At 35.1% G+C, this 17,128-nt stretch overlaps 1 protein-coding gene across 1 annotated transcript in view; it reads right to left on the minus strand.

Annotated features, from left to right (window-relative positions):
• Gnai1 (G protein subunit alpha i1) overlaps positions 1 to 17,128 on the minus strand; it is an 87,830-nt gene that overhangs the window by 28,859 nt on the left and 41,843 nt on the right. Inside the window, exons 2-3 of the mRNA XM_046464164.2 lie at positions 6,310 to 6,352; positions 6,074 to 6,215 (exon numbers count right to left, since the gene is read on the minus strand). Of these exons, the coding sequence (XP_046320120.1) occupies positions 6,074 to 6,215; positions 6,310 to 6,352 (185 nt within the window). The remainder of the gene's footprint in view (positions 1 to 6,073; positions 6,216 to 6,309; positions 6,353 to 17,128) is intronic.

Consider the following 17,128-nt stretch of genomic DNA (forward strand, 5'->3'; position numbering starts at 1 on the left):
CATATGATTATTCAAAATTAGTTATGTAAAAAGAAAAATATGTTGAACCTTATTCAATGCACAGAACAAATACAAGTTTCAAAGGGATTAAAGAACAAACACAAAACAATATTAAAACCCACTACTCTAAAACACTTTAAAAATATCATGCATATTTGGGAAATCTTTGATTGACAGAGGATGTTCTAAATTGAAGCACAATACAAGAAATAATAGGAGAGGTTATACTGGCCAAATTATATTGTTTGTTATATTGCCTACTGCATGCATGTACAAATATGTAATAACAAATCCTATCAATATGTACAACTATAATGTACCAATAAAAATGTGAGAAAAATTATATATGTATCCATAAGATTGAAGGCAATAAGCAAATTATGAAAGAAATTTCTATCACAGACAAGTGGTCAACACATAAGTATGTGCAAACAAGCAAATATGGTAACCAAAACACCAAGACTCCAGTGGGTAAACATATAAAACACAAACCACAGAGAAATAAAATCTAGTCAATGAAGATGTAGAAAGCAACATAATTATATTAAAATTGAAAATTCAAATTAAATCAATGTAAGATTTACAAAAAGCAAATTAGCAAAGTTTGGTTTGTTTTGTTTAATATAAGACTCCTAAACTTTGGCTACCCCAAGTGCTTTAAGAAAAGGTACCTCATAGGCTGTTGCTTGGAAGGTAAACTGATAACAACCTTTCTCAAATGCAATCTGACAGACAGACATACACAAACCAACTCAATAAGGAAAATAAATTACAAAGTTATTACAGAAAAGTGAGCATTATGCAACAGAACACTGAGAATTGAGGCAGAAATGGATGTTGTTTAAGTGGATTCAAGGAAAAGTTTCTATTCCTTACAGAGTAAGGTATTCCAAGTGCTTTTCCAGCTGTTATGAAGGACAAGGCATGTATTTTGGTTTATCTTGTTTCCAATTTATTTTGTAACTAATACTGCTAGAAAAATATAATTAAAGAAATCTATATACATTTTTATATTTTGTATGTTTATGTATTTATATTTGTATGTTATTATTAATATAGAGATCTATATTATATATAACTGTCAATTTCTATAAATCCATATACATACTTACCCTTACTTCTCATTTTATACACATTCTTGGGACAGGCACTGGTCCACTGATCACATTTTGTGCAACAGTGTTCTAAGTAACCAGTACCTGAGGCACACTAATGACCCTCCAGCTTAACATTATTAGAAATATAACAGACTATATTGTCAATATGTTATTATTCAAAAACGAACCACCCTCATTTCAAGGAAATTTTAAAAAGACATTGGGTATAAAATTTGATTGCTCTATACCAGCCTTGAAAAATTCTTTTCTCTCATTTTAAATAACTAATGTATAATCTGCTTTGCAAATCTACTAACTGCCACATATGATGCAAACCATAGCACATTAGTCATTATTTCTTAAAATTTTACACCTTTTTAGCCAATTCTCACCAAATCACTCTACATTTAAGATGTAATTCCAATCGAAATATCAACTGGGTTTTTAAAATGTTTTGTTTTCAAGAGAGTTGAGGAGAATTCATTCTCAAGTTCACATGGAATAGAAATGCTTAAAAGCTTGATATCTGGTTAAAAACAACAACAGGATGAGGTGATTTTAACCTGCTAGATGCCAATTAACCCTATGAAACAACAGAAGTCAAAATAATGTGATTCTGACCATAATGACTGTATAAAACTTGTAAATAATAAAACAACCAACAAACATTTTATTGGGCATCTATTATGACCAGAATGTGTTAAACACTTGATATTCTTTTTGTCTTATTCCTAACAACCCTGCAAATTAGATGTTATTATTATTTCTCTTCTAATGAAACATGCTTAGAGAGGTTAATTAACTTAACTAGTAGATGACTGGGTAAAGAAAAAACAAATTATCAGTAGGGAAAAAAAGGTGTCCAAATCAAATGTTAAAGCAGCATTTTTACCTAAATGGGATGATTATTTTAAAAATGGCTACTGGCAAGAATCAATTAGATTACAAGATATATTCAGATCTTAACTACTGACAAACACTATTTCCATGGAGGTGTACAAAACAATATATATAAAAAACAAAACTAGGCATTCTAGAAAAATATGAAAATTTAAAGATAATTGTAACATGAAGACTATCTTTCTATGAAGGTCGGAACACAGAAGTTAGAACTGATTGAAAAACAAAAACAAAATAAAACCCCAGGTCTCTAACAAGAAGTTTTTCAAAAACACTGGAAAAAATATTTGCCATACACACACACACACACACACACACACACACTTGAAAAGGACAAGTAATTTAACAGAACAATGTAAGAAGACTAAGAGAGGTTAACAGGAGAAACAGTTGCTACAATGCTTCTGGTTGTAAAGCAAATCTATGGCACTGACCAGAATTCAATATCTTGTTATCCTTCAACTTAGGGCTAATACTTCTAGGAACTGATACTTCAGAAATAGGAATATATTCAGACTGCCTGTGAATAAACTGTTTCTTATTTGCTAATTGCTTTTTCCTTATATTTGTCTAGAAAACTCTTACTCCTATTTCAATACTCAGCTCAACTTCCCTTCCCACCTCCAGTCCAATGTGAATCCATCTACACATCCCTGAGCATAACTTTGAGGGCCTAGTGGTTCTTCAGAGCCCTGTAGAGAGGCAAGGCAACCCAACAGGGAGGAGTCAAATCACAAACAATGTGAGGATAGGTGTTTGTGTGGATGAGTTAATAGGGACCACAAAGGCCAACAGAAGTAAGGGTCTGAGAGGAGGAAGAAATAGATGCAGAGCAGGCCATATTAGATTCCAAAACCGCAGGTAACCAACTAAAAAAGAAAAAGATAAGAAAAGGCTTATGGTGAGGGATTATGGTATGGTAAGGGATTATTCCTGGTCATTCCTGAAACTAAGCTGAAATTAACTAATTAATTTTTAATTAATTAAAAAGGTGATGGAGGTGTAAGAAAATAACATTCCTTGAGAGAGAGAATAATATAAAAAAAAAAAATCCTCTTTCAAAGTTGCTTGCACTAGCCAGGCATAGTGGCACATACCTATAAACCAGCAACTCAATTAAGGCAGAGGATTACAAATTCAAGGCAAGACTGGGCAACTTAGTAGAACTCCTGTCTCAAAAAAAATAAATAAATAAAAAAATAAAGGACTGATGATGCAGCTCGGTGGTAGAGTGCCCTTGTACTGAACCTTCATTAGCTCCCACCATATAGGGTACAAATCTTGTTTTCATAGCCATATACAAGATCTGAATGCAGAATACTGCATATATTATTGACAAAAATGTTTCAAATACCATAATTGGAACTGGAATTGGTATAAATTTTATTAATTCTTTCTCCATAATCTAAGAGTAGAGTCCTTATATGTACTCCTTTTACACAAAGATTAAAAAGTTAAGTGTGATTAACATTTCTAAGATTTTAAGATTATTTTAATAGTTTATAACATTCTTCTGAATTTTTTTTTGAAATATATGTCCAGAATACTGATACATTATTCAATGTACTGTCCTACTACTCAATCTGTAATTTATCCACTTATCATTTGTTCATTCAACACATGTTTACTGGACATGTGTTGAGTGAACAAATTATAAATGAATACATTATTTTAAATGACCTGCAGTCCTCTATTGTACATTGTATCTCCAGATTCCTTCATCCTACACATCTCCTACTTTGTCCCCTTTGACCTATGTCTCCCCCTTCCCTTGCACCCAGCCCCTGGTGATCATTGTTTTATTCTCTAATTCTGCACAGATGACTTTTCTTGGTTTTAGTTCTACATGTAAATGAAATCAGGCAAAATTTTTATCTGTATCTGGCTTTATTTCACTAAATAATATCCTTCAGGTTCATCCATGTTGAGGAAAAAACTTTCCGAAGTCTGAACAATATTCCATTGTGTGTGTGTGTGTGTGTGTGTGTCTCCCCACATGTGTACACACATCACATTCTCTTTACCTATTTGTCCACTGACAGGTTGTTTCCCTATCTTGGCTATTTTGAATAAACAATGCAATGAACACAGAACTGCAGATAACATAATCAAATGGTTATTTTGTCTCCTTTTGGTTTATACCCAGAAGAGTGATAACTGGATCATAATTTTTTTAAATTTCTTTAGAAACTTCCTACTGTTTTCATAATGGATGAGTCAATATGCATTCTTACCAAGAGTGCACTAGGGTTCTCTCTTTTCCACATCCTCACCAAAATCTGTTATTTTTTTTCTTTTTGACAACATGAGGACTATAGCTAATTAAACTGAAAGAGGGATTTTTGTTAAATAAGATTGTAGCTGCCTCCCCCATCCCCAACACACACACAGTGTGAGATGATATGTAAGTTAATTTATTTCATTATAGTACCAATATTACTATGTATACATATCTAATAACAATGTCATAAATCTCAAAAAATAAAATTTGTTCTTAAAATGGATCTTAAAATCTATATGAAAATTTTAATTAACATGCTAAAGCCTTTAAAATTTTTGTTTAAAAGGAAAAACTGAGTAAGTTAACATGACTCAGTAACTTATAAGAAAATTTTAAAGTAACTCATAAACAAGCCCAGTTTATTTTAGATTTCTCTAACCTATATTTCCTAATACGGGTTTTATTCATTTTCCTTTCTTATTAATCATGAATTTCGCTGTATGTTAAAAGAAAACAACAACAACAACAACAAACTGTAAGACAGAAAGTTATAGTCTCTATGCAGAAAATCTTCATGGTATTAGTAAGGAGACATATGTGTGTGCTTGTGTGCGCACACACACAACATAAAAAGATAAAAGAACTATAAAAATGCAGCACAGTATTATTAATAATATACATACTTTGTGCAAAAAAAAAAAAGCTAGGCTTCAGTTAAAGGTTTTTCATCAAGTTTTATAACAGTTACTAAAAAAGAATCAGTAAAGTACTCAAATAGCAAACAATCAAATGGGAGCTGGGGAAAAAACAATGTTTTGTGGACAGTACCAACCAGTATTGCTTTGAATCAAACTGAAAACAAATTACTGGGTCAAAGAAAGAAGCACAGGCACAGAGCCTTGATCATTCTAGATTGTAATATTTCCTGGGTTTCAGTTTTTCTTTATTAGGAAAATAAAGGAGTGAAACTAGCTTGTCTTCAAAGGTCCCCTTTAGCTCTTAAATTTGATACATGTTTTTTAGTAGCCAATACTTTCCTATTCCAAAGATAAGCAAACTTTTGCACTGTTTTCATTATTAAAGATTAGATTTCTTTATAGTCTGGGCATGAATACAAATAAGTAGGTCATTTCAGAATTCTAAATTATAAGAACAGATTTTAAATAGTGTTAGTGTAAGCAGTTTACAACGTATTAACTACAAAAATATTGTTATGGGGACTGCTACAGTTTGTATCTGAAATGTCCCCTAAAGCCACATGTGCTAAAGGCCTGGACCCCTGCCCATGGGGCTATTGTGAGGTGGTGGAACAATTGGGAGGTAGGGCCTAATGGGAGGTCTTAGGTTACTGGAGGCATGCCCTTAAATAGGATCATGGAAAACTGATCTTTTCTTTTCTCTCTTTTCACTTCTTGGCTGCCATGAGGTGAGTAGCTTCCTTGGCTACCTGCTACCACCACGATGTATTTCCTCACTATAGGCCCAAAGCAACAGGCCAACCATACAAGGACTAAAATCTCTGAAACTGTGAGGCAAAATAGACATGTTCTCCTTTTAAGTTGATTATGCCAGGTATTTTTTTACAGTAATAGAAAACCAATGAATACAAAAACAGAGGTACCTGATACATGTTATATAGAAAGTATTGCAGTCAATAATAATTATTGAATTATCCAAATTACCTGATGGATAAGGTAAGTATAACCATGAAGTATAATTCTGTATATGTTCATTTCACTTACTTCTAAAGCTCCTGACTCACGTCTACCCTTTTGACTCCTTGTATAAAAGAGTCCTGATTAGTTAACAAGTTATTCTTTTTACTTATCAAGCCTACTGCAATAAAATAACTTACCGCCCGAGCCGAGTCACCAAAGTCTATCTTCAACCGCCCCATGGCCCTAATGATAGCAATGATGGACTGGATGGTGTTACTGTAGACCACTGCTCTGTACTGCTTACATTCTTCCTCTGAGTAGCCAGCTTCATGGATAATTCTAATGAAATGAAAGCAAAGAAAAAGCACTTTCTTTGATGAAGGGTATATTAAAACATAAAAAAAAAAAAATTCAATGTTTTAAATCTACTTACTTCATCTGCTTCACTATTGTACTTTTCCCTGATTCACCAGCACCTAAAAAACAAAATAAAGAATTTCTAATTTCAACATTCAACTTAAGTAAATTCAACTCCCAGAACACACATATACACTATGGATTGCTTAAGAAAATGAGATACAAAGCAGCAACTACATAGGATGAACAAGTGTAAGACCCACTATACAACATGAGTATTACAGTTCATAATAGTGTAGTATATTTGGGATTTCTTTCTATTTTATTAGAAATTTGTTTTGTTTTTGCTTTTGTGGTACTGGGGACCAAGCCAGGGCCTTGTGTATGTTGAGCAAGCGCTTTAACCACTGTAAATACCCATCCCCGTATTGAGAATTTTGGTCAAATAAGTGAATGACAGCTGTTGTTGGCACAGGAGAAAAATGTGTCAACTGATAAAAATAATAGATAAGCTGATAAAATAAGCTTATAATAGATAATAAATAAATAAAGCTGATAATAGATAATAAATAATAGATAATAAATAATAGATAAGCTGATAAAAATATTAATTTTAACTGTATTAACCATTTGAGACTCTGTGTGTGTGTTTGAGAGACTTAGTTATGTGCCATGTAGTATACCTTAAAAATACACAATAAGATTTATTTAAAAAATAAGTGAGCTTTATTAATTCAAAATATATGGAAACTTTTTCAGATGCAAGTCCTGTTGTCTCTTTCTTCATAATATACTCAAATTCAATAAACTCAATTGAAAAAAAAATCCTTTCATTGTTGTTTGTGTATATCTTCTAAAGCTCTAACAAGTTCCATCTTGTATTAAAACTGAAGCACTATAAATGAGTTTCATTCCAGGTTTTAATCCATATCAGCAGATGTTTTCACTGCTTGGCCAATTGGTTTTAACTTTTGGCTCTTGTGAAGTAGAATGGCAGCGGTACTGAGAAAGTGCATATAAAGTTTAAAACACAAATAGGAAAAGAAGAACTCAAATTATCATCATTTGCTGATGACATGATCCTATACTTAGAGGATCCAAAAAAACTCTACCAAAAAACTTCTAGAATTAATTAATGAATTCAGCAAAGTAGCAGAATATAAAATCAATACCCATAAATCAAATGCATTTCTATACATCAGTGATGAATCCTCTGAAAGAGAAATTAGGAAAACTACCCCATTCACAAGAGCCTCAAAAAATAAATAAATAAATAAAATGTTTGGGAATCAGTAAAAGAGATGAAAGACCTCTACAATGAAAACTACAGAACATTAAAGAAAGAAATTGAAGAAGGCCTTAGAAGATGGAAAGATCTTTCATGCTCTTGGATAGGCAAAATTAATATTGTCAAAATGGCCATACTACCTAAAATGCTATACAGATTCAATGTGATTCCAATTAAAATCCCATCGTCATCCCTTATAGAAAGAGAAAGCAATCATGAAATTCATTTAGAAAAAGAAGAGAACCAGAATCGCCAAAGCAATCTTAGCAACAAGAGTGAAGAAGGAGGCATCACAATACCAGTACTTAAAATATACTACACAAAGCTCTAGTAATAAAAAAGCATGGTATTGGCACCAAAATAGACATGTAGACTAATGGCAGAGAACGGAAGACACAAAAACAAACTCATACAAATACAGTTATATGAGATAATTGGACAAAGTTATATGAGATACTGGACAAAGGCGCCAAAAACATACATTGGATAAAAGATAGCCTCTTCAACAAATGGTAAGAGAGAACTGGAAATCCAAATGCAACAAAATGAAAATAAACCCCTGTCTCACCCTGCAGAAAATTCAACTCAAAGTAGATCAAGGACCTAGGAATTATTCAGAGACCCTGAGCCTAACAGAGGAAAAAGAAGGCCCAAATCATCATGTCAGATTAGGCCCTGACTTCCTTAACAAGACTTCTAAAGCGCCAGAAATAAAATCAACAATTAATAAATGGGATGGACTCAAACTAAAAAGCGTCTTCTCAGCAAAAGAAACAATCAGTGAGATGAAAAGAGAGCCTACATTCTGGGAGCAAATTTTGCCACAGGCATATCAGATAGAGCACCAATCTCCAGAATATATAAAGAACTAAAAAAAACCTTAGCGTTAAAAAAACAAACAACTCGATCAAGAAATGGGGTAAAGAGCTGAACAGACACTTCTCAGATATACTTTTGATCAACAAATATATGAAAAAATGTTCAACATCTGTAGTAATTAGAGAAATGTAAGTCAAAAGTACTCTAAGATTTCATCTCATGCCAGTCAAAATGGCAGTTATCAAGAATACAGACAACAAATAATGTTGGCGAGGATGTGGGGGAAAAGGCACACTCATGCATTACTGGTAGGACTGCAAATGGGTGTAACCACTCTGGAAAGCAGTATGGAGATTCCTTAGAAAACTTGGAATGGAACCACCATTTGACCAGCTATCCCACTCCTCGGTCTATACCCAAAGGACTTAAAAACAGCATACTATAGGGACACAGCCACATCAATGTATATAGCAGCACAATTCACAACAGCTAAACTTTGGAACCAATCTAGATGCCCTTCAATAGATGAATGGATAAAGAAACTTTGGTATATATATATATATATATATATATATATATATATATATATATATACACAATGGAATATTACTCAGCATTTGCAGGTAAATGGATGGAGTTCAAGAATATCAAGGTAAGTGAAGTAAGCCAATCCCAAAACACCAAAGGCCAGATGTTGTCTCTGATAAGTGGATGCTGATCTGTAATGGGGGAGGGTCATGGGGAAAATGGAGAAATTGTGATTGGGCAAAGAGGAGGGAGAAGAGGGAAGGGGCATGGAAGCAGGAAAGATGGTGGAATGAGATGGACATCATTACCCTAGGTGCATGTATGACTGCACATACGATACGGCACATACGATACGATGCTACATCATGTACAACCAGAGAAATGAAAAGTTGTGCTGCAATTGTATACAATGAATCAAAATGCATTCTGCTGTCATATTTTAAAAAAGATTTAAAACATCTTATGTCACTACAGCTCTGTCTTATGCAATTTATGTTCAACCAGCACCCCTAAACACTGTGGAACCAATATAGATGCCCTTCAATAGATGGGCACTCTGCGGGGATGCAATGGTATGTTAGACAAAAAGTCCACCGGGTTTTTTCATCTTCCTTTCACACAAGTCAAAAAGCCTTTCTCAAAACTCCTTCACTCTTTACACATGCGGGTCTCTTTATGATGAGTCCCTCCCATTGTACTACTCTCACATGAAAATATTACTAATAAAATGACCACTTACAAAGTCAGTGTCCTCTTAAATACCCTTCCTTCCCACTTAACAGTAACTGCTATCTTTATATTAAATTAGACCAATTTGTCAAACCACTCAATTGGTGGATATTGAGAACATCTGAGCAGAGACCAACAAAGGTAAGACAGGATGAGCCTGTTGCCACAGGTACACACCCTGCAGGAATTTATTACTGTTTGAGGGACAGAACTCAGGATTTTCATCACCTGAGCCTCATTTCCCCAGCCATTCCTACAGTGTTTTATGCTGAGCATTACTGAGCACTGCTGCTGGCCATGCAACAAGCCTTCAAACATATTGTTTCCCCTGACAAAATACACTTTCTCTCTTCCTCTTGTCACCTGGTGATCCTCTATCCCCTGTGTCAACCCTCCGATCCACTCCGCACATGTGCCTTTCACTGTGCACACATTCCTATCTGATTTCTCAGCTGCTATCTTGTGCTAGACACAGTCAACCAAACAGAAATGCTCTTAAGTTTATTTCAGCTATTTGTGATGGACAAAACTAGATGGTAACACTCCAGGCTTCCTCTTTCCCTTTGCCCCCTTTCTCCCTGGAGCCACAAACACACATGCCAACATACATTTAGACAGATAGACAGACAGACAGACAGATACACAGACACACACACACACACACACACACACACATATAAAACATCAGAGGCCTTGGAGATGATTTGCAGCCACAGGTTGTAGTTAAATGGCCTCTATAAAACTTGAGGCGAAAACTGCAGAAGATTTACTTGTGGTCTGATATTCAAGAAATTCACCCAAGATACCCTCACATTAAATAGAAAATTAGGCACTGAATAAACAATAAAGGGCATTCTTCACTTACAGACAGCTTTTGAATCTTTCAGAGCATCTGCCAATATAAACAATTCCAAGATAAACAACCCATTATTTATTAATCAACCACAGTGTAGTTGGCTCTTGACACAGCACAATCGCAGGCATTATGGCTCCCACATCTCTCTGTTTGAGGGACAGAACTCTCTAAGCAAGGGGCGGTCCACCAAGCCTGCAAGGGCGGGCAGTTTCCAGTAGGGTTGTCTTCAAGTGGCCACCAGTTTTTGGAGTACTGAATGCTGAGTCAGCAGCTGCCATGCTGGGAGGGAGCATGTTAGATCCTAGGACCTGTACAGAGGGAGATGATTCCACAGCCACCAGGAGCCCCAATGAATAGTCCACCCTTCTAGTGAAACCACTTGGAAGCCCAGAGAAATATTTGAGAGAAATAAGCTCAAGAGGTTTGAGCTACACAGTGGGGGAAATCAGAAATTGTGAAGAACTACGCTGTTCCCAGTTAAACTATGTGTACACTGATAAGTTTTAAACCTGAGAAAAAAGTAAAATATTCTGAGATTAGATATTACCTTTAAATTCATATTTGCTTTATATCTCTTTAAAATAACTGACAACATGGGACACTTAGCTTATTTTGCAATAAGCATCGCGTCTGTGACTTGTGGTTCAAAAATTCTGAAATTGGCTTAACATTAAAGAGAAGGGATACCAGTCTTATTAACTGGGTTCCTACTTTCTTTTTTACTAATGAGGAAGTACTCTGTGGAATAGATAGCCAGAGGCAGACACCCTGCAAAATCCTCTCCAAGCTTAGCAATTTATGTAATTTGTTTTCTCACTTCCATATGGAGAGATTCCTAACAGGAAAATTAGAAAAGCTGCATGGTGAAAGGTTCAACATGCTTAACACAGATGGGCTTTCCATAGAGCACTTAGCAAAGAGTTCAAAGATTGTTTTCCACAATCACAGTCAGAACTGTCACATGACGAACAGGAAGCAATTTAAAAAAAAAAAAATATCCATGAAGGGATGGTATACGGACAGGGGCAGGGAGAAAGGGGTACCTCTTTCCAGAAAGTACTCAGTACTCAGCCAGGAGGCTAATACTCTTTCCTTAAATCCTGAGCGGCATAAAAAAAGTTCCTACCCCACCAATAGCAACTTCAAGAAGAAGCAAGAAATCCTTACACAGCATGTATCAGTTAGGAAAGATCAAAGTGTGTGAACACTGGGATCATAAGGGCGGACCAGTCAAGGTGACTATATGGCCTATAAAGCTGGTTGCCATGGAATGAGGTAGCCTTCAGGGGAGGGGAAGGGAGGCTTGAGGCTCCCAGAGGCTGAGAATGTGGACATATTGCTCCTAGCAGGCCTGTGGCTATAAAGCCCTAAGGGGGAGCACTGAGGAGCCCTCCCTCAGGTCTCCTTTGAGGAGGAAGTAGCTGACAAAATTCCATCTCTGAGAGCAAATGTGCAGCCCAGCAGGTGTGTGAAGTGGAGCTCAGCAAAACAAACACAACTGCACACACAGATGCTGGAAGGGCACAGGAGACAGCATAGTAATACCAAGAGGGAACACATCTGCAGTTTGGGGTCCCAGAGGCACTGCCTACTAATGGGATCCATAAGAGGGAAACGTGGAGAGGGAGGACAAGGGAAGGCAGAGGGAGAGGGAAAATGAAAAACAAATCAAGCTAGATCCCAATTCCTTGAATAGAGGTATATAATTTATTACTATAAAGATGACTATCAAATAGTGTCTCTGTCCCTGATTTTACTAAAAGGCAATATAGGAGGCTTTAACATTCTAACTGATGGCAAAGGTTAAAAACAAAACCAACTAACCAAACAACAACAATAACAACAACAACAAAAAACCACTGACCTTAAAAAACAAATACATTTATTTTTTTAAAGAACATCCTTTGTCCAACTCTCTGCCTAGTATCACATTTAACATGGTGATTTAGTCAAGTAATTTGAATTCCTGACACCACCACTTTCCTTCATCAAATTCTAATTATTCATATAGAATTTAACAACTTAAAATGTTTACACTAAATCAAACTAAATTTTAATTTAGTTTAAATGGAATAGATTACTAAATTACAAGTGCATTTAAAGTCATTTCTATTTATCATAGTTCTTCTATAAGAATAGCAATATCAAGTTCTTTTTATTTAAGAGACAAGCAAATAAAGGCATAATGGTATAATAGGAAATATAAATTAAAAATAAGAGGTTTAATTCTTCCAGTTAAAAGTAAGGAAAAAGATTCCCTTTTCTTTAGAGCATTTACTTTAGGAAGACTATAATTAGGAGTAGCTTTCCTCTCTTTGAAATATAAATATGTATATATGTGTGTGTGAGTGTGTGTGTATGTGTGTGTGTGAGTATCCTTTTGAAAACTAAGCAGTCCTTTTGCCAGCTTGATGATGTGGAGTATCTTTCTCAAGGCCTGGGAATCCATGTTCATGCTGTCAACAGGTATGTAACAGGTTGTACGAGGTTGGCTATACAAAGGGAGAGATTACTTTCTGTCTTTACAATCTCTTAGCAAATTGCCTAGGAGTCATACCATCTTCTGATGTAATGTTTATTCAATAATATAAATGTTTTAAGTCTCTATTACTTTCAGGAAGAGGAATTCTAGGATGAGAGAAGATTTTGTTTTTAACTGTAATGCCCAAGCAGGGGAATAATCTAGGATCTTTTTTATTTAGCTATAAGAAGCTAAATAAAAAAGGGAGGGAAAGGGAGAGAGAAGGGAAATTGCATGGAAATGGAAGGAGACCCTCAGGGTTATACAAAATTTCATACAAGAGGAAGTGAGGGGAAAGGGGAAAATAATACAAGGGGGAGAAATGAATGACAGTAGAGGGGGTAGAGAGAGAAGAGGGGAGGGGAGGGGAGGGGAGGGGGGATAGTAGAGGATAGGAAAGGCAGCAGAATACAACAGACACTAGTATGGCAATATGTAAATCAATGGATGTGTAACTGATGTGATTCTGCAATTTGTATATGGGGTAAAAATGGGAGTTCATAACCCACTTGAATCAAAGTGTGAAATATGATATATCAAGAACTATGTAATGTTTTGAACAACCAACAATAAAAAAATTTTAAAAAAAGAAGCTTAAAACTTATATTTAAATAAACACATGTATATGAATATGTACGTATACACATACATGTATGTGTATGAGTGATATATCTGAAATTCTTGGATATATAAGAATAATTTGACAATACTCATAGAAACATCAAAATCTAGATCCTCAAGATGATCCACTTTCCTCAATCTTAACTCCTCACAAAATGACATGCTAAGTCATTCATGCCTAAGATAAATATAATACCTTCATACATATTAGGAATGAATGTACAGAAAAGAAATAAAATCAATGCTCAAAAACTATGTTTACTGAAGAACATTTGTAATAGTTAAAAAATGAAATCAATCTAAATATTTGAAGACAGATAAGTATATAAATAAAATGTGAGGATTTTATTTTTGAAACTTTATCCTCCAGGACTGTGGAAGAATAAAGTTAACGTGGTTATATTTGGGGAAAAAAAAAAAAAAAGAACAAATCTGTACACAAGACTACTAGAAAGACAGGAAAATTTCATAAAGAAAAAATGTGTAGCACTTGAAGCTCCATCCTGGCAGCCTTAACAGTCATGATTCAGTAAGCCTAACTGGTAGACCAATGTTTTTCCACAATTAGGGTCTGCAGACCCAGAAGATGAGGGTGAGGAAGAATGGAACTGGAGGCCACAATGGTGGTAGTCCAAAGTTTTCTGCATCAATTTTTAATTCAGTGTTTTTATTTGTATAGGAATAAAAATGAGAAACTGAGTCACCTAGATGACTTCACATATCCAACAGTCATACAATGTTAACATCTATATCTGAGTTTGTATTTATAGATACTTATAAATATATCTATAAATACATATTGATATATATATCAATATGTATTTATAGATAGACATAAATATGTATTGATGTGTATTTATGGATACATTAAGATCCTTAAGAAGTGTCAACAGTATGCCTTAGGGACCCTCCTATGCACAACTCTGTCTGATCTGCTTATCAATCACCTGACTTTTGACCACGGAAAACAACAGCTGCATCTCCAGCTGGACCACAGGAATATGTCATTGGGAGTGAAATTCCTCATGCTTATGGGTCTTCTATCAACCATTAAACAATACATTTTATGAACTAGGATGTGTAAAACTTCTCTCTCTCTCTCTCTCTCTCTCTCTCTCACACACACACACACACACACACACACACACCAATCACTTTTGGATACAGCAAATTCCTCCCCCTATTCCCAAGAAAAGAAGGACAATAAGGAACCAACCAGATTCCTTTTCTGGTCTCTATGTGAAAGTTATCAAGAAAGATCACAGTGCTAAAAGTATGATGTGAAAAATGGCCCACAAACACCATTTCCCATTATCACGTCACAGATAACAATATTAAAAGATGAGGCCCAAACAGGAAAGTGGCACTGAGAGGCTATGAGAAAGCTGGGATGAGAATTTGGACAGCACTAGTTACACCTGTCAATGAAATCACAGTTAGGGGAAGATGTAATTACCATCCATCTTAGGACACTTTTGAGGTCAGGCAGATTTACTATATACTATAGATATTAAAATAACTGGGAATTCCTAAGTTCAGGTTCCAGGACTGACATGGGCAAGGCAGGAAATCTATGACTGGAGTCATAATCAAGGAACAAGCTCTCCTTGATTTCCAATTTGCGAGAACCAGATATGAATTTGTTTCTGTCCCGTGGACCCAAGAGTTGTGGACTAATCCTGTGCCAAGTAGTATTACTTTAATTATCCTGAGATAATGAGGGAACAACAAAAGAGGTTAATGATACATTTGCACCAAGTGAAGATCAAATGATAATCACTACACACTTCACAAATCAGAGCTACAGTAGTTTACATAGTGGAAAGATGTGGGAAAATTAGTTATTAGAAGCCAAATGTAGAAGTGGTATGCCAAAAAAGACTCACACTGCAAGTGCAATTCACTGCAGCTAACGTGTCAGTAACTGTAAGATTACTTTTACTTTTTAAATTTGCTCCCTATGACAGTTTACACATTTTTGAAAATAATTTAGAATCACTCAAGGGGGATATGTTTACTTCATTGGGGAACATATGCATCACTCTGTCGAAAGTCAAACTGTTCTTGCTTTTGCTAAGCTATTTACTATTAAGGACTGGTAAATAAGCCACAGATACTACCAGCTTTTCTTAGGTCAAATTACAATTTTTGATGGGCCTCTTGCATCTGTGAACATGTGTGAGCAGAGGACTGGCTGCCTATGTTCACAATTTCCTCAGAACAGTGTGTGTGTAGAGAACAGCCTTGGGAGATAGAGATACTGTGTTCCACTGGAGCAGAGGAAGGTTTGTTTACTGTCCAGTATAATAAATGTAATGTATCCTCCAGAACGAAGGTCAGGCTGACTTACTGTGCATTGTATAAAAAGAAAATGAGGAACTCCCTAGTTCAGGACTCCTCAACTATAATACAACCTAATGCTGGTGTAGCCATCACATGGTTCTCTCATGTCACCATCAGAGAACTGAGGCTTGTTACGACTCCACAATGCTGATTCTGGAGACTGCAATGGCTGTACTGAAGTACTTCTTGCCTATGAACTAGGAATCTTCTATCTTTTGCCAACACCCATGATTCTAACAGGTTCCCAACTGTTCTGTGTCATTTTTAATTAATTCCCAAATTTCTGGTAACTAAGCACACTTCTAGCCATTGTCTTTAAAACTGTACTACTTTGAAATTCCAAAGCCTTTTTTTCTTTCTCCAAATGGCATCTAAAGCAGGTTAGTCTAACAAATCCAATGAAACAGATATAATAGGGATTCTTATAAAAGCATGGTAGCAGTACATAGCATCTGTAATTTGTTAAAACAAGCCAAAACTTACTTATAAACTCTGGAAATGGGATCTAGAAATCTGTAACTTAAAATCCCGCCAAATGATTTTGAGGCAAGAAAAATATTGAGGACCACATCCTATTTTTATTAGTGATCAAAATATATTCATTAAGTTGCTGACTAGATATTAAAAACCAAAACATTTTATTTAAAAAATTAGATTTTTCCTTCCTTCACCCTCAAATATACAACTAACAAGTAGCATTATTTTACTTTTTTTGCACACTGCTTAATAAAAGACATCTGGATTCTCATATCTACTTCTGCACTTCATATGTCATAGTACATTACTGTGGCTGAAGTATACCAAGAAAATTCATTTCCACACAATTATATAACAGATAAAGTATGAGTATTTTAACAGCATTTACAGATAACCGTGGATAGTCTTTGATTCTATACCCAAATGTGAAAAGGGGGTACCATCCTAAAGTGTTGCTATAATGTGAAATTTGAACCATTTCTATAAACTTTTCATACTTCAGTACATTAAATCTACTGGTCTATCTTTTACTGAAATAGACATTTTGTTAATTTGTTTTAGAAATTGATTCATTGAGTTATGCAGAGCTAAATATTGACACAGCCCATGATATTACTATACACACACACATATATGTATATTTAAGTTGTCTTTTTAATGTTACCCAAAATCTCATCAGAAAAGGCTTAAAATCTTGGGAAGACTTCAAGATT

The sequence above is a fragment of the Marmota monax genome, unplaced genomic scaffold (genome assembly GCF_021218885.2).
Source record: "Marmota monax isolate L192 unplaced genomic scaffold, Marmota_monax_Labrador192_F-V1.1 WCK01_AAM20220418_F8-fsc00065, whole genome shotgun sequence".
Taxonomy (NCBI): Eukaryota; Metazoa; Chordata; class Mammalia; order Rodentia; family Sciuridae; genus Marmota; species Marmota monax.